The 18,850-nt window shown below is 40.6% G+C and overlaps 1 protein-coding gene across 1 annotated transcript in view; it reads left to right on the plus strand.

The window, feature by feature from the left end:
* Window positions 1–18,850, plus strand: part of PIK3C2B (phosphatidylinositol-4-phosphate 3-kinase catalytic subunit type 2 beta) — a 134,221-nt gene that overhangs the window by 32,836 nt on the left and 82,535 nt on the right. Inside the window, exons 2-5 of the mRNA XM_089514574.1 lie at window positions 4,984–5,987; window positions 12,696–12,796; window positions 14,256–14,410; window positions 17,469–17,589. Coding sequence (XP_089370700.1) covers window positions 5,064–5,987; window positions 12,696–12,796; window positions 14,256–14,410; window positions 17,469–17,589 — 1,301 coding nt within the window. The 5' untranslated portion in view covers window positions 4,984–5,063. The remainder of the gene's footprint in view (window positions 1–4,983; window positions 5,988–12,695; window positions 12,797–14,255; window positions 14,411–17,468; window positions 17,590–18,850) is intronic.

The raw sequence follows: 18,850 nt of genomic DNA on the forward strand, positions 1-18,850 counted from the left end.
AGAGCCTCGGTTTCCCAAATTCGCTTTGCCTGTCCCATAGGGAGAGAATCTTTGGGGAAGATTGCTCCCAGGGCTGTCTTTTAAGCCATGAAGCAGGGACATGTCCTGCAAAACCCATCCCATAGTTCCTCTGGAAAGAGCCTCGTTTTCCCAAATTCGCTTTGTCTGTCCCATGGGGAGAGAATCTTTGGGGAAGATTGCTCCCAGGGCTGTCTTTTAAGCCATGAAGCAGGGACATGTCCTGCAAAACCCATCCCATAGTTCCTCTGGAAAGAGCCTCGGTTTCCCAAATTCGCTTTGCCTGTCCCATGGGGAGAGAATCTTTGGGGAAGATTGCTCCCTGGGCTGTCTTTTAAGCCATGAAGCAGGGACATGTCCTGCAAAACCCATCCCATAGTTCCTCTGGAAAGAGCCTCGGTTTCCCAAATTCGCTTTGCCTGTCCCATGGGGAGAGAATCTTTGGGGAAGATTGCTCCCTGGGCTGTCTTTTAAGCCATGAAGCAGGGATATGTTCTGCAGGAGCAAATAGGAGGAGCTCCTGTTGCTCCTGCTCTCTTAATCGCAAGACCTCAGCGGACAAAGGGACAAGGGAGGCAAAGATGGCGACGGCGACGCCAGATGGGGACAAAGAAAGGACGACTCCCCTGAGCCAGCCCATCGCGCTCCGCTCCTCCCATCCAGTTAACCCAATTCAGAGGCTGAATTGTTCCTATTTAAATATTCCGAATCCTATCCCGAATCAAGGAAAAATACTAGGGTTGACCCTTCTATTTTTTTACGCCGGTTTATAAGCCTCTAACCCGGATTAAATATAATAAACCAAATCTGATTCGAATCGTAGTGAAAACGATATGGGGTTAATCTAGAACTGTTCTAGAGTTAATTCGGATTTCAGTAGGAACGCTACACCTTGGATTCAATGTGTAAACCGGTGTATAACCCCATGAGAACACCCCCCTAGCATCTGTTGCTGTCTCCCATCACTTGTTACAGTAAATGTTGAACAGCCTAGGACATTAGAGTATGGTTGTTTTACCTCCCAAGAACACAGGGTTATCAAAATAATGAGTGCTTTCCCCCATTCTGCTTCCATGCAAATCACAGCAAGCTGCTTTGATGAGGCAGAGAATTATTAATTAAGTGCCTTGGGCACAGATTGATGGAATTTAGCGAGAGGACTAAGGAGGTTGCAGTCTCTGGGATGCTGTAAAATAGGGCACCTCTTCTAATCCCCTGACAGGCTTCCAGTGAAGTGTTTTAAATTTGTGCTTCGACATCTTTGTCTCCCTTCACATTGCTCCCAAACACCAGGAGATATTGATGGAATATTAGTGAGAGTTCTTTTTTTGTTGTTTTTAGACCAATGTATTTATATCCTTATTTCAGTAATTTTATTCTGCCCTGTTTCCAAAGAGCTGAGAGCAGCATACATAGGATGCTGCTTTTGTTCTCATAACAATCTTGTTGAAGTAGCGGAGGTGGAGAGTTGTGACAAAGGGGAGCATTAACTTGTTCAAAGTTGCTCTGGAGAAGTGACTTCTCTGCCAGATGTGTTTAATGCATGGTGCTAACAAGGATCTGTCTGCATCAAGTATAGTGACTTCAGCATGTCATTTCAGCCCATCCAGATTCACAGTCCACACAACACACAGGTGTTCTTGTTAACCCACTCTGCAATACTCTGGTTTTTGCAACAGTGGTATGATCTCTCCTTCAAGGGTGGGAATCATGTGGCCTTCCGGATCTTGTTAGACTGCAAGTCCTAGCATTACTCTCAGTCTTTGCTATTCAACAGTATCTGTAGGGATCATCCTAGCCTACTAGAAGAAAAGTTTCAATGCGAAACTTGCACTCGCTTTCTTCAAGTGCTACCTACTTTCTATACATTTCTTTACTTCATTTCATTTATATGCTGCCGTTCCTCCTGGGAGCTTAAGGCTCTTCATCCCTATTGTGCCCTCACATCAGCCCTGTGAGGTAGGTAAGGCTGAAAGAGAGTAACTGGTCAAAGGTCTTATAGTGGCTCGCTGCAGACCTAGACCTGTATCTCCCAAGTTCCAGTCTGTCTAGCCACTATGAGTATGTTCAAGTCGTTTCTGTATTATAGTGACCCTAAGGCAAATCTATTGTGAGATTTTCTTGACAAGAATTATTTATAGAAGGTTTGTCATTGTCTTTCCCGGAGGCTGAGAACATGTGACTATCCAAGGTCACCCAATGGGTTTCATGGCTGAGCAGGAATCAGACCCTGGTCTCCAGAGTCGTAGTCCAACACTCAAACCATTGGTCCATATTGGATCTCCATCCAGTCACTACTCCATACTTATTTGAAATAGTGAAGTAAACATTGAAGGGGGGAAGTTACTGCCAGCACGTGAAGGCCATTAAAATGTTGTTATAAGAAGAATCAGGGATTTCTTTGAGAATTATTTACATGGATTGTAGCCATTCAAGAGCAGGGGGGAGAGATGGTTCTTCTTGTGTGTTGTCTTTCCAGTCTTGCTGGCACAGATCTCATGGTCTGTACTTCAACAAGTGGAATTCCAGTGTAGGAGATTGTTCAGCTGAGTTGGGATTTGGCTATCACTGAGAACTCAAGATCACTGCAGTGCTAGCAGAAAATAATGTGAATTTACTTCTCTTAATTTTTCCAAAGTTGAATCATGAAGAAAAGACGATAGGCTAGAGTGAAAATGTGCCTGCATCCAAGTAACCCATGATTTTAATAACTGCTGATTTGGATAACATCTTGCTTTTACCATTATTAAGGCAGGGCTGAAGAACTGATGGACTACCAGTGACCATCAACTCCAGCCAGCATGGCCTGTGGTAGACATAATGAGAATAGTATTTCTTCAACACCTGGAGGGCCACAGTTGCTTCAGCGCTGTCTTAAAGATTATGTATAGCCCAGTTTACAAAACATTGGAAGTAATGCCAGTTGAGCCCACTAGGATTCGCTCCCAAATAAACAATCCTGGTGCGCCTTTACAGCATTGAAGTATGCCAACAATTTATTAGGGAAATCTGACTCATAGACTCAGTGTAAACTAGCAAGCAAATTACACAACCAGACAACAATTTAAGGTCCAATACTGTATTTTAAACCGATTTAAGCCCTGTAGAGGGGACAGGTGTTCACAGTGAGTGCATACTGGGGGCATGGGATCAATATCACATTGCCCTTGGATTTTACTTCTGCTGTTCAGCACATTCAGACTGTAATTACTGTATATACTCTTTGGACATACATGAATTCTGCTCATAAAAGTCCAGCTTTTAGACAACAACTCTAGTTCTTTCCACACTATGTTCATAGAATCATAGAGTTGGAAAAGACCATGAGGGCCATCCAGTCCAATCCCCTGCCATGCCATGCAGGAACTCTCAATGAAAGCATATCCGACAGATGGCCATCCAGCCTCTGTTTGACGACCTCCAGGGAGGAAGACTCCACCACTACCAGCAGTAGTTTGTGTCTCAGCCATATTGCATGACATTGCAGTTCTCCTGGGGCTGTTAGTGCTGTATGGTCATTGGCAACATATTTTTTTTTCCATTCTGAAAATAGCCCATTAATAACTCCCTTTCTTGCTGTTATCCAGTAGCCAGTTTGAGAGTGGATATCTCATTCCACTTCATTGCAAGAATGATCAACTGCGGATGCAGTGTGGATGTGGTGTGGTTTCCCTTCCATGGGGATTCCCAGGGAAATCTTTAGCAGGGACACCTCAGATTACTTCCAGTGCTTGGGCAGGGAGGACAACAATACTTCTGAAGAGAATAGCTTTGTTTTCTGTGGTCTATGCTCCTGAAACCCTTTTTCCTTTCCCCCCTAGATAAATGATTTGCTGTTATAGTACATTAATGCTGCAAACCTGACTTATTGACTACTTAAATTCACTATTTAAATGCCTTTGCTGTATGGGGGTGTTTTCCAAATAATTCTTGACTGCTTTTTCTGTGGCACCACACACTGCAGTGTCACCACCACAGCATTACTTTTTTAAAAATTATTTTTAAAGGTAGTAGTGTAATTGCTCTCAGGTCATGTTGTAATAGTGCTATTATGGCTTACTAAGTACAAATGAATGTTTTTTGAACAGGACAACCTTAAACAGGAGAAAGGCATCAAAATAGTGAGGGATACTGTGGTCTGTTTCTATTCTTGTGCCCCCTCTCACAATGATATTTGGGCAGTAATGAGTGTGTTGTAATGATGTGATGTAATAGTGTTATTATGATTAGTTTAAAAATATATTGAAACAAACCAATCTTGAGTGGTGATAATTACATTAGTGCAGATTTTAAAAACTGTGGAAATCACACTGTTACTACACAAATGTGGCAAGGATGTGATATACTGCATCAAGCTGAAGAGGTTTTTGAATGGTATAATCTGGCATAATAGCATGTGAGATAAAGACTGCTCAGACTTTTCCAGCTAGCTTGACCACTTGTATGAGAATTGTAGCAAACATAACTCTTCTAAGCTCTAGATCAGGGGTAGGCAATCTTTTTGAGCCGGGGGCCGGGTTGCTGTCCCTCAGACAACTGGGGGGCCGAAGCCAAAAAAATAAATAATTAAATAATTTTTAAAAAATTAAATATATAAATAAACCAGGACAAATGTAGGACAAAATTTTCAAATGTAAGACACTTTTTTTTAAAAAATGGAGGACACGTGAAAAAAATGCTGATTTTTTAAAAAATGTTAATATAAATGCATGTTTCTGAGGCTTCTATAAACAATTGCCCCCCAAAGGCCCCGGCGGCAATCGGCGGCAGGACCGGGCTGGGGCCGGTCCCAAGGCCTCGCCGGGCCGCATCCGGCCCGCGGGCCGCAGGTTGCCTACCCCGGCTCTAGATGCAATGAATGTATCAACAAAGATCTTTGTTGAATAGTTCCAAGTTATTTCTCTAGTAATGATTATTAATCAGAGCTGGTCTGTTTACACTTTTTTGTGGTCTCTTTGCTTATAGGTGGCTGGTTATGCAGCATGCCTTTGTTCTTAACTGCTGAACTGAGCATTTAATAGACTTCAGTGTTTATCTTCCAAGAGATGTCTGCAACTAGAGGCAATGGAGAACACTGGAAATCCTTGGAGTCTGTGGGGATCAGCCGGAAGGAGCTGGCTCTTGCGGAAGCCCTGCAGATGGAATATGATGCCCTGTCCCGCCTGAGGCAGGACAAGGAGGAGAGCCAGGCAAAGCAAAATTCTGACCAGCCTCTTATTTCCTGGGATGATCCAGTTCTGGATTACAACAAACCTGTTGTAAGGAATGAGTGCCACAATATCAAGGTCATGCGAGGCCTTTCTGGCTCTGACCCCACTCTTAATTACAATGCCCTCTCTGGCCAAGAGGTTTCAAGAGATTTTGGGACCAACAACACTACCTCATCCGCTCTGCTGCCTGAGCCAGAGAGCCAGCCTTGGTTGAAGGGACCTCTCTCCAGTGACTACTTGTATATCTTTAAAAGCACAGGGCATGATGTCCTCAGTGAGCCCCTCAATAGTACATCCTGCCAGAATAGTAGTGGCAGCAGCTCCCCTAAGAAGCTTTCTCCACCCCCATTGCCCCCTCGCATTGCCATCTGGAACACCTCAGAAGTGAACCAAGCTGCCCTCAAAGGGCCCCAACCCAATGATATCAACATGTTCTCTTCATCCCAGGAGAGGCCTGATGGGAAATGGTTAGGGCGGAGAATCTCAGAGGAAGACCCATATAGAACAGTAGACTATGATGGCATCAATGATGCTATTACCCGACTCAATCTCAAGTCCACTTATGACACTGAACTTTTGAGGGAAACCACGTGGAGCTGGAAGGAAGGGAGAAGTATTTTTGAGAAAGAAAGTAGTGGGAAGTCAGTTGCTCGCAGCAAGACTATGCCTCCTCAAGTCCCTCCCAGGACTTATGTCACCAGATCTGGTGGGCGAAAGAATGCTGCACTCAACAAGAACTGGAGGATATCAGCAGATCCGGTAAGATTATTTTGATGTAATTACCACTTTACCTTCTGATTTCACATGAATTTGGAAGCTCAGCATAATAATAATAATAATAATAATAATAATAATAATAATAATTTTTATTTATACCCCGCCTTTCCATAAATATGATCAAGGCGGCTTACAAAAGATTAAAAACATCACAGTACAGAGTTAAAAACATCCCTACAAAGGAACAGGAATCAGTACAATTACATATATCAGGGGCAGGAGATGGGAAGGTCAAATTACAATAGCATGATCAAATTTAGTTAGCGTTTTCATCAGAAACCACCAGGGAATGCCAGGGATCTCCAGATCGGAGATGCCTGATAGTACTGGGCAAGATGAACCAATGAGCTGACTCATTATAAGGCAAAATCCTGTGTTCCTATGCATGCTTGAGGAGCCAAAGTCCTTCTGTCAGGGCATAGTTGAAAGATTCTCACAAACATTTTGATTTGCTATATGGATTTTTCCTAAACCACCTTCTTTCAGTTGTGTTGGATTGGAGGTTCCTGAACTACAGATTCCACCATCCCCAGCTAGCATGGTTGTTGGCTCGGGGTTATGTGAGTTGTAGTCCAGCACATCTAAAGAATGCCATTTTGGAGAAGGCTGAATTAGTGCATATTTATAGTGAGTACAAAATTGTACATAAAGGGTTTCCTGTCTAAATAAAGGCAAAGGATGTCATTGACAGTCTGAAGAGTAGGAATAGTGTATATAGCCATCACCAGCCTCTCGAATACTTCACTTATGGGAGATCATTTATTCTCGGCCTTTTGGCTAAGATCAGAATTGATATTAAATGTATGGGGTGTATCAGAAGGTTCATACTAGACACACATCCATTGTTTGATACAGGAAGAAATGTGTGCACATTTTTCATAAAATGTCTATTTTGCTCCCACTGATCCAATTCAGTCTCACATGTGTACGCACACACTTTCAAGTCACCTGTTGATTTACAGCAACCCTATGAATTCCACAGGACTTTCTTAGGCAAGGAATACTCAGAGGTGGTTTTGATAGTTCCTTCCTTCCTTCCTATGGCATCTGGTCTCCTATTCAAGTGCTAATCAGGGCTGATACTGCTTAGCTTCAAAGATCAGGTGGTGATCTGGTGCCTTCAGGGTATTTAGGCAGAGGATTTGTCTCTCATACTCTCCAACATTTCCCAGATGAAAACTGGGACATGTGTGGGAAAGCAACATGGAAATATGCTCTAGATGGCAACATTTATTCATGAGAAAGAATAGACAATTTGAAGCAGTTGCAGCAATTTACTTTTGCCTGAAATGACAGCAGGCATGGGCAAAGTGCAGTCTATGGCACACATGTGGCCCCCATGACTGTTTTTGTGTCTCCTAGCCCCCCCCCCCCAGATCAAAGCTGGGCTCCTATTGGTCAGAAGCAATTTTTACAGTCCCCCCCCCCCCAAAAAAAAAATATTTGGTCCTAGATACTACAAAAGTCCTCTGTTGTGTGTGGGATGCATTTCCACCTCATTTTACACCCCCAGGTCCATTTAGCCCAGGAGAGATCTTTGCGGGGAGGGGGGACAGGAGACCTCTCCTGGACCTGAAAGGACCCAGGAAGCCCCCAAAATGTGGTGGAAATATCCATGTCCCCAAGTTGGCAAAAGGGTTGATTTATTTTTTTTTAATGTATTTTTGGTGAGAGCAAGTGTGTTGGATGACATCTGAGCTAATTGAGTGCAAACTCCATTTTGCAGGAGTAGAAGTAATCTGAGGGCAGGGGAAAATGGAAGGAGGAGAAAGAAAAATCAGAAGGATAGGAGATTAACCATGTCTGTTCCTGCAAAATTGGGAAAATTGGAAGTATTGTGCTTTCTCATTTGGAGCACTTCAGCCTCTTTTTCCCAGTCAACACTAAAATTATATACAAAAAAGCGGGTAAAGTTCCTATGGAGATGTGCACTAATCATTTAGCCTGCAGTGACCCTCTGGGAATAAGCAAATTCTGAGTTTCTTCATCCTGTTCCTCGTGCTGACTTCAGTGTCCCTCTTGTATGTTGCTTCTGTTGAAGTTTACTGATATGCATCAGCTGCCTTGACAGTCTGCCTCAGAAGGACAAGGCTGCACATATCTGTTGCGCTATTAATATGATCCTTGCAAGCTACCCCTTAAAGGGAATGGTAGTCTTTGGTTAAAAAAAGAAAAACCTCTTCCCCCACAGATGTGTGTCCAAGCTGGTTGCTGGAGCTTGTTTCCTGGAAGCAACAGTTTCTGAAAGATCACACAATCCACAGGAAAGAAACAGCCCACGTGTGGAGCAGGGGGACAGGCTAGTTTTCCTGTTAGCAAGAAAAGATCAGGGATAATGTTTACAATGCATGTTAGCCTTTCCTCCTCAGTCCTTTTCATCATAATCCTGAGCTGTCTTGCTATACCAGGATCCTCGGGAAAAGGGCAGTCAGAAGTTTCTAAGCCTAGATCACAGGGATACCCCTTTATTGAGCTTATCAGGAATGGCATATTTTTGGACCTGAGTAGATGACCAATACCTCTGGAATCTCAGGGATATAAATAAAAGCCAGATTTCCATCCTCGCTCAACTTCCCGGGACCAGTTCTTAATACGCCGAGTGAGAAATGTTGTCAGGAGCTACTGGCAGAAGTTATGTAAGTTGTGTTCTGCATTTGCTGTGCAAGGAAGTAATTATAAAAGGGCATTAAAGTTGTCTTTGGTGTCTGTTGTGTGCCCTGTCCCTTTTTCCTTGCCCCGCTCTCCTCATGCCTCTCTTTGGTGGGTTAATTGCTCTGACAGTGGGGCCTTTGTTTGCTTTTGAAGGGGTGAATTGAGCCTCTGAGACCATGTGCTTTCGCTGGGTTTGGCATTCAGAGGGTTTCTGTCCTTCCTTCCTCCTCTCATCCTACTGGGGCATTTGGGGAGGAGGCCTTGCACACAAAGTGGAAAGTTTTGAGAATGCTTCTTTTCTTGAAAAGGAAAGTGTTTGGCTGTGTTGCTATTACTTTTTTGTTATGTTATTATTTTCTATTTATTTTCTAAACAAGACAACAAATAATGCAGCCAGAGTTGATGTATAGTGTAATAAATACCTTTCCATTCACTCAGCAAATAACTGGACTGGGTTAGTTGTTTTTGTTTTTTGTTTTCAAAATAATCAAGTATCAGTCAACAATGTGTTTCTTAACATGTACACTAACTGTTGTGCCAATCTTAGAGGCCAGCTGTAATCCAAAAAGAAAATTAACATTTCTATGCTCTACTGCTATGTCCTGGTTTGAAAGGCTGGTGGATTGGCATCACTTTAGGGAATCGTTTCTCCTGCTTGTTAGCTTTTTAGTTAAGATCTGTCCAAAAGTCATGTTGTGCATTCTGTATAATGTGTAGGCATCGGTCCTCAGGTGCATCTAGCATGAGCGTTGATTTTTACAGCACCACGGTGCTGTAATATATTTCCAAGGAATCTTATGTGTTTGTATCTCTTTTATATGTCAAAATATAACATATAAAAAGATATAAACACATAGGATTCCTTGGAAATGTATTCCAATATATGTTAAAATATAGCATATAAAGTATACTCTTAAAAATAAACTAAGACCGTGTGGCTAGCCTTTTTCTCAAGTGCACTCTATGTGAAACCCAAAGCCATTTTACAGAAGGCAGACCACTATTTAAAAGGATAATGCACTGTTAGGTATCCTCTGTTCCAAGTGGAAGAGAACCTTCAGTGATTTACAATGACATGTTTGGGGTGGCAGGTGAAGAGTGGTCACTAGTAAAAATTTCAAGTTTTGCTCAACAAAATGTTGGAGGGTATATTGTTCTACAAAGCCCTGGTTTTCTAGTTATATTGACTAGATTTCTGGATAATTTAGTGCTCTGTGATCCCTTTTTTGTTGTATTGATCATTGTTGAAAGTTGACTAATCTGTGATTTAACGGATGAAGTGCTGTAGGTAAATTATTCCAACTGTATTCACTTTTTTAAAAAATTGCCCAAATGGATGCAATTTGTTAAAGATTTACATAGATAGATATGGTAGTTACTCCTGTAGAGCAGCAGTTCCATTCAAAGGAAACTGTCACCAACAGTGCTTTTAAAGAAAAGGGTACATTTTTGGAATAAATAAAATAAAAAAGCACGATTTCATGGTCTCTGGAGACAAATTGGGTAATAGCTGAAGTAATGACCAGCCATTCATTAATGGTGGTGTCTGTCATGCCGTGGGCTAAATATATATTTGTATTGTATTTTTATATTTTACCCTGCATTGTATGGTTTTTATGTTATAAAGCATTATAAATATTTTTGTCTAATGTTTATTGTTCCCTGAATACATTTTTTGTTAAGCAACAGTAAACTGTAGCTGCTTCCACAGAGAAATGTTTAAAATAAAACTAATCCACACAGCCTTTTTATGTTCAGTTCCCCCAGTGTTCTGTCATAACAGGATTAGTGCTTCTTACCTTATTCTCCTTCTTTTTAGTTTGTTCAGCTAATTGGGACACTGACTCTTCTTTTTTGACAGTTTTGTTGTCAATTTCTTTATCCACAGTCTTTATGCATGTTTACCAGTGCCACATTTTTTTGCCTCTAGTCTGTCATTCCATTTAGTTTCAGCTGCACTTACTGGTCAGCATTTACTTATCTATTAGGATTTTGTACTGCCTCAAAGCTCTTAGCCAGAATCATCAATTTTATGCACTAACCATAAAAACCTCCATTATCCAATTTTAGGTAATATTTATTTGAAGCCATTAGAAAGAAGTATGACCTCATGACCGTTACATAAAAAAGAACAAAAAACAACCCAGAGCTTTGACCAGCAGTATGGCCAAGGGAGACAAAAAGCATTCTCCCCTCCATCTTCTTTTTGGCTTCCATTAGGAAAAGTAGGTCAGATAATTACAATAACAGGAACTGATATCAGAAGACCTACGTATATTGAATTGGCACAATAATTACCGGCAAAAACAGCTAGTCTGTCAGCACTATAGCTAATATATAATTCAAAGAAAAAATAACTATAGTTCAGGGAAGTTATTTATTTATTTATTTTATATGCCACCAAACTGATAAAAAGGGACCAAACTGATAAAATTTTAAACTGGTAAAAAGTTTTTAAAATTTAAAATTAAAAAAAAAAACCATGATTAAAAAAAGTTAAGTGGGAAAGTAACATTAAAACTAGATTTAAGAAACAACCTTTTCTGCTTTCAAGTCCAAACATGTGTGCCAAAGGCAAAGTGTGGGAACAAGGGGAAAAAGAATACTTGATAAAACATCTTATTTTCCCCCTGAGTTTAAAGCAGGATTAGGGAAATTTTGGGTCTTCAGATTTTTTGGGCTATAATTCTTATAACCCCTTACCATTGGTCATGCTGGCTGGAGCTTCTTAAAGTTGCAGGCCAAAACATCTTCCTCACCTCTTATTGAAAGCAGGACTCCTCCCATGTTGTTGTTACACAAGTTCCACGGTCTGTATGACTAGTACATCTCTGGAGACTTTTGCAGTAAAGTGTTCATAAAATTTTGAAGCAAATCAAATAAACATGGGGCAGATGAGGCTATGGACCAATGTGGACCAATCCTCAGAATTCATGTGTGTTAATCTACATCCAGCAACCATAGGTCATATCAATGTACATCCAGCAACCATAGGTCATATCAATTCATAGTACAAGTTGAATATCCTTTATGCGGAAATCTGAAATACTCTAAAATTGTCCACATGGGTGGCTGAGATAGTGACACTTTTGCTTTCTGATAGTTCAGTGTATACAGACTTGGTTTCATGAACAAAATTAATGAAAATATTGTGTATATAATTACTTTCAGGCTATGTGTATAAGGTATATATGAAACATAAATGAAATTTCTATTTAAGCTTGGCCCCAGCTCCAAGATATTACATGATATATATGCAAGTATTCCAAAATCTGGGGAACACCCCCCCCAAAAAAAATCCAAAACATTTCTGATCCCAATCATTTTGGATAAGGGAGATTCAACCTGTAGATCTCTGGAACACAAGATCTATTCTGCTCTTTTTCTAAGGTAAGGGATAATTGCAGAGGCCTTTGCAATAATGATGAGGCCTCCCTTCGTTCAAAGATGCCATTGTCTTCATAGGCTTGCATAAAGAACAGAAAACCAAGTCCTGAGCTTCCTTCATCACATTAAACTTGTTACATATGCACATGAACTAAATTCATAATTCAGCCCATATTTCTATCACTGCAGCAGTGCCTAAAAGTAGTATAATAAAGGTGGCAGAGACAATATCATATCTGCTTTATCCATACAGGTCTCTGTGTTCATCCATTCAAATCTACATTCTCAGCAACCCAATTAGTGGGCACCTCAGTAGTTCCCACTGATTAGATCTAAAGGGCAAATGGTATGAGTGGAAAATACTTCATCTTCCACAGTGTTGTTCCCAATAGTGTGCCAGTTCCATACATCCCTTGCTCTTCTAGAAGGTTCTTGACTGTTAGGGGCAGCTTAGTACATGGGGTCACTACATGGAGGAAGAATGAAAATCCTGTACCAGATCATTAGTTGTGTTTGTTAACACCTGATCTAGTATACTAAGATCTGAAACAAAATTAAATACTGACCAATGCATGGGGTGTGGATGGATAGTTGAAACTGTGTTGATCATTGACAGTGCTGCCTTGATTTCCATGTCTTGTTTGGTATCAGGCTACCTCTTGCCATCATGCAGTGGCCAATGGCTATGAGCTGTTTGAAGTTTCTGAAGAGAAGGATGAAGAGGTTGCTGCTTTCTGCCATATGCTGGATGTGTAAGTACTGTATTAGTCTGTGATAGAAAAGGTCTCATTGAGACATCCTTCCATTTTTCCACTGGTTAGCATCCACCAAACATTTTGTGTGTTTATGTGTGTTCAGTAGACTGATTGTTCTGAGCAATTAATTGCTATTGTGAATTAATGCGTTGTGGCTGGGAGAACAATCTTATTTGTCCCTAGAGTTTATATTGCCTTGTGTTTACGCAACAGATTCACTGGAAAAAGTCTAAGCCTGCAATTGACTGTATGTGGATGAATTTATTTAGGATTATAATTCCCAAATGCAGTTTATTGTAAAGCAGCCTACAGTAATAGAGGGAGTGTGCCCCAAGACATCTTGCTTCCTGAGACAGAGCAGCAAATGGTTACCCACTCAGGTAAAGATACATAGTCTCTAAATCAGCCACACTTTTTTGGTGCTTGAGGCAAAAAATCCTACAAGAGTTTCATCCCACCCCTGGCAGTAAACATTCAGTAACACAAATGAAATAAGATGAATTTCCTTTTGTGATCCCTGAGGCAGTTCCCTTCCTCAGGTTTAGTCTTAGGATCATTCTTGATAATGTGAGGTGGGGGAGATATTCCTCCCATGTAAGCAAACATATAGAAGATATCTTGGAGTGGCTTGGAGAAATACTGTAGCTCAAACCAAAAAGTTTCAGTTTATTGGGCTGATTAAGACAGCCTCCCCCAACCTGGTATTGCAATCCCGAGCCAGGCTGGCTTGGGATAATGGGAATTCAATACCTCTGGAGGGCACCAAGGTGAGAGAGGCGGGCCTAAGAATTACCCTATTCTTAGGGAGAAGACAACTTGATCTCTCCTATATGTAGCCAGTGTGCTTTGCTCCTCTCCCATCTATTTCTCTTTCCTCATTCAATGCAACACGCACTTCAAAAATATTTTTCCTTTCCCTTGGTTGTTACATACATGCCTACAGTTGGTTGTTCAGCATGCCTACAGTTAGACCAAGTCTAGGTTATCAACCTGACATCTGTTAGGAATACAAGAGTGACAGCAAAATCCTTAGAGTAATGGGAATATGTTATTCAATTGGACTAGGATCAAACAGTCCCATATTTCCATCTGCATACAAGAACACAAGCATCTTTAAGCCATACATTTAGTCTCATGAGCTCTTCTGCTTGGTAGACAAAGGAGTTGTAAAATGCAATGACCATTTTAAATAGGAATCTTAGTTTAGTTATTAACTGCCTGTTAAAAGAGAGAAGGTCTCTGAACAAATGGGAAAACAGCCTTAGTGTCTTGGAGTATTAATCACATTGTTATGGATTTAAAAAAGACTTCAAAAATGATGAGACGAAGTATAAAGATTTTTCACACCTTAATTTAAAAAAAATGAAAGTAAAAGAAGAGATTTTACCAGATACCAGGGGAAATAGGCATTTGATGGTGATGGAAACTAATTGTACCTGTCTTGTTTTGCCCACAGACTGAGATCTGGTTACAGTACCAAAGACTATTCCCTTACAGGTTATGTATGGAGCGCTGTCAACCTTAGCCCTGAACACCTTGGGCATGGAATCAGCTTGAAAGTGACAGTGGTTTATGACAGCCTGCAGGAACCTCTCACCTTCACTTGTGACTGTAAGTATTCATCCTTGAATTGGAAAGCTCATACCAACAGGGGACACACATTCCACTTTATGACAGTGGAAGGATTGCTGTCAGTTATCCTAGATCAGCTTTTCCCAACCGGGTGCCCTCCAGATTTGTCTGTTCATGATTATAGGAGTTAAGTACAACATATCCAGAAGGCACTAGCTGTAAATGCTATATGGAATATGGTTGTGCCTGTAATCTTGCTTGATAGCGCATGTGATGTCACCAGTGGATATAATTGGCCACATTTTAAAAGGCTGAATGCACCTTCACTGTACCCCTTTAAAAATAATCTCCTGTGGTGTTATTTGCTCTCCCCCACCCCCACCCAGCAAGCAAAACCCAGCTATTTTGTGGAATTTTTGCATGTTAAATAAAAACTTGTCTGTACTGGAATGCATCCTGTAATGCTGTGACTAATATACTATATTCCACTGTGTGAAAATATGGATCTCTTTCTATAACAAAGATAATATATTTTTTCTATTACATCAATAGAAACTTCTGTTTATGTAACACCAAGGGGGAAATACACTTTTAACAAAATATGCTATATTTCTCTTCTTGTTTATAAATGTTTAATTTTATGTTCAACATTAAATTTGGCATTTGAAGTTTATTATATTGGTGTTTGCTCATTTATTCCACAAACGTTTGTGTGTCCTTTAGTGGTAGATTGACAGATTTCTGTCTGCTTAATCAAACAGCTGTCTTTATATCATTTGAATAGTGTTGGTTTTTCCCCATGTAATGGATTCATTTATTGAAGCTGACATCTATACCATTAATTCAGCTTGAGCTTGTTAAACAGGTGAACAAACCCAATAGAGCAACATCAGGTTTCTTGTTAACATTTCCAATGCAAATATTGAGATTAATTATAAGAAGCAGCAGGAGCAAATTTTGTAAAATTAATTTTAAAACCTCAGTTTTCTTCCCACCACTTTTTGAAAAGCAAATGCAGAGAAGAATTACAATAGTGTGAGACTTTACAATAGAAACTCAAATAAGCTAAGCCAGGGTAGGCAATCTTTTTGAGCCGGGGGCCGGGTTGCTGTCTCTCAGACAACTGGGGGGCCGAAGCCAAAAAATAAATAATTAAATAATTTTTTTAAAAAAATTAAATATATAAATAAACCAGGACAAATGTAGGACAAAATTTTCAAATGGAAGACACTTTTTTTAAAAAAATGGAGGACACGTGAAAAAATTTGCTGATTTTTAAAAAAATGTTAATATAAATGCATGTTTCTGAGGCTTCTATAGACAATTGCTCCCCAAAAGCCCCGGCGGCAATTGGCGGCAGGACTGGGCTGGGGCCGGTCCCAAGGCCTCGCCGGGCTGCATCTGGCCCGCGGGCCGCAGGTTGCCTACCCCTGAGCTAAGCAATTCATTAAAGTGGAGTTATGGTGGGCATGTATGAAATCATTGTGCTCCTTCCTTGATATAAAATGGATACTCAGGTGAACTTTGACAGACATTTGCTTCATATTGATCAGATCAGTTTCCTAAAAATATACCTTTGACTGTTTGTAGTATGTGTCTTGGCATCTACTTAATGTTCCCAAACTCTTCCTCCTTAATTATTTTCATTGACCTATAGAGTTGGAAGTATTCCCAACCCCAAGACTCATTTAGTCCAGCTCCTGCCAGTGCTTTTATTAATAGTTAAGTTAAATTTATATCCATCCTACCTCTGGTAGGTTTAAGTCAGGGTACACAACTCTCTGCACTTTATTTTCACAATTACTCTGCAAATAGGTCGTTCTGAGAAAGAGTGACTAGCCTATGGTTACTGCCCTTAGTGAGTTATCCAAGTCCAGCATCCTAACAGTGGCACCAGATGCAGTCTTGTGGAAAAGTGTGGAGAGTAAAAGAGGGAGTGTGAACCCTTCTCAGATAGATTGTCCCCCATATTTGCAGTACGATCCTGGTCTTCATACACCTTTTTAACTCTAGGAACCAAGTTAGCCATTCCATGTACATCAAGAGCCACAGAAGTATAATTCAAAGATATAACTGTGTTAGTCTGTAGAATCAGTACGTAGAGAGATCTGGTAGCACCTTTGAGACTAACTGAAAGAAAGAAATTGGCAGCATGAACTTTCGTAGACTTCAGTCTACATTGATCAAATGCATCTGAAGGAAATAGACTGAAATCTACGAAAGCTCATACTGCCAATTTCTTTCTTGGAGTTAATCTCAAAGATGCAACTACAGCAAGAGCCACATTATTCCAAAGAGACTGGCTCATATTATTTTTGTGACACATGTAAAAATACACCAGAGGCTTTTTCCAAGGCTGGGGTCATAAACCTTTGGATGCCTAAGACTCCACTATAATCACAATTTATAACACTGGGAATATTATTGTACTGTATATGCCTTTCCTCCTTCCCTAAGAGTACACAGTATATATACTGGTTTAAGAATCCTTTTCTCTCTTCTGAGAGTCAGCAAGAAATGTTAGCAGCAAACACTTGAAATAGTACTGAATGGGTGTAAAAGTGAATAATAGATGTATAAAAGTCTCTTTTATCCTGTCTACCCTCTATCTTTCCACTCTCTTTAAAAAAGAGAACCCATTGACACAGCCACTGTGTTAAGAGTGTCATCCACAAGTGAGTCCTGAGCCACTCTTTGAATACTGGTGTTCAAGGGCATATCATTTTTAATTGTTCAGTCTTCTCAAAATTTTATGAACATAGTGAATATCACTTAAAATGCAGTGCACTACATCATATAAAGTGGCCTTATGTATATCGCCACTTAAAAAACAAACAAACCTTAAATAACTTTGGGAAGCTTATTCTCAAAACCTATTTTGGGAGTGGCTGCATGTTTGGTTAGCAACATTTTGTAGTAAGGAATATACAGCCAGAATCTGGGAAGATGTTGGAAGCAGCACAGCACTTTCAGAGATGCCAGAGGAAGTGAGTCTACTGACCAATTAAGGCATTGAAGGGGCCAAGATAGAGCATTACAGGAAATTTTGACGTAAGACTCATCATGCTGTGTCTGGTCTCTCTTCCCACCCTTGTAGGTTCTTCCACGGTGGATTTGCTCATCTACCAGACATTGTGCTACACTCATGATGAATTGCGTGACATTGATGTAGATGACTTTGTACTCAAACTTTGTGGCCTGGAGGAATTCCTGCAAAAGTAAGCAAGTGGAGAATACTTGTACAGAAAATATAGGCTGCAGTCTGAAACCCATTTACTTGGGAATGGGTCTACTGGACTCACAAACAGGCTTATATACAAACAGATATACTAAGTACAGTATATCATTGTGCTGTCTTTTTTTGCCTCTGTTGGGCATTCGAAACTCTGTGATCTCATGCATCCCAGAGAAATTCACATTCAGAAATTTGGGGGCAGCTGTGTATTAGAGAGCTACCTTAACAATCCTGAATCTTGCCTTTTCTGTATGGTCTGTTGGCAGCTTCATTGCATGGTAACTTTTTAACCTTAAGCTTTCCTACAAATGTATGTTCTAGAGATCTTAAATGATCTCCAAAGGAAGTCATTTACAGAAATCTCACAGAAAATTGTGTTAGGCTGGGATGAATGATCTTCTACACAGCACATCTATTGAACTGTATTTCCCATTAGTTAGCCAAGCCTTCGTGATCAAGGGTTTATTGGAGCTGTGAACCAAAACATCTGGAGATCACTAGATTGTCTAACCCTATGTTAGACCATATGGTGGAATCACCTTCTTGAAGACTGAAAGTCCACTCTGAACTGTCAGGAAAGTTGAGCTATGCATTTGTTAAATAAATAAGTTAGTTGCTTTCTGCTACATTTGCCAATACAGCATTGATCATACAGTATTTACATAGCCTCAAGTTTGAATACTTCTGTTATTGGACTGATTTTCTATGTGTACAGTTTCTAACAGTCATCACTTGGCACAGAAGAGCCTTCAGACGGCCCTTACCTGAATGCCGCCATGAACACGCCCCCCGCACGCCCCAAGCGGGAAGAAGCGGCATTAAAAAGGTGCTGCTTTTCTCCACTTCTTTTCCGTTTGATGCGCAGCTGTGCAGCTCCGTCTGTAAGCTGCTGCACCGGTACGCCAGAATTGCTACGCCGCTAATTTAAGTTGCCCATTTAAAAGCTCCGTATCTGCTGCGTCGCATAATGAGTCAGGGTCCTGGAACATGCGCAGTTTGCAGTCAGGCTTTAATTGCAGCGTCAGCTGCCATGCAGGTGTGGAAGCTGCAGCACAGCTGCAGCGCATTTTAAGACTCATAACCCTAACCCTAACCCTAACCCTAGAGCAACATGTATGCATGCGCTGCTTGGAAAGTTTGGACTTTAAAGTGAACCCCTACACACATTCCTGTGCCATTTTCACCTAACAATAAAAAACCCCTAAAACTGTAAATATTTACATATGTACAAGGGAGGTGATGGG

The sequence above is a fragment of the Sceloporus occidentalis genome, unplaced genomic scaffold (assembly GCF_023333645.1).
Source record: "Sceloporus occidentalis isolate IW3139 unplaced genomic scaffold, rSceOcc1.0.p SCAF_3, whole genome shotgun sequence".
In the NCBI taxonomy this organism is placed as follows: domain Eukaryota; kingdom Metazoa; phylum Chordata; class Lepidosauria; order Squamata; family Phrynosomatidae; genus Sceloporus; species Sceloporus occidentalis.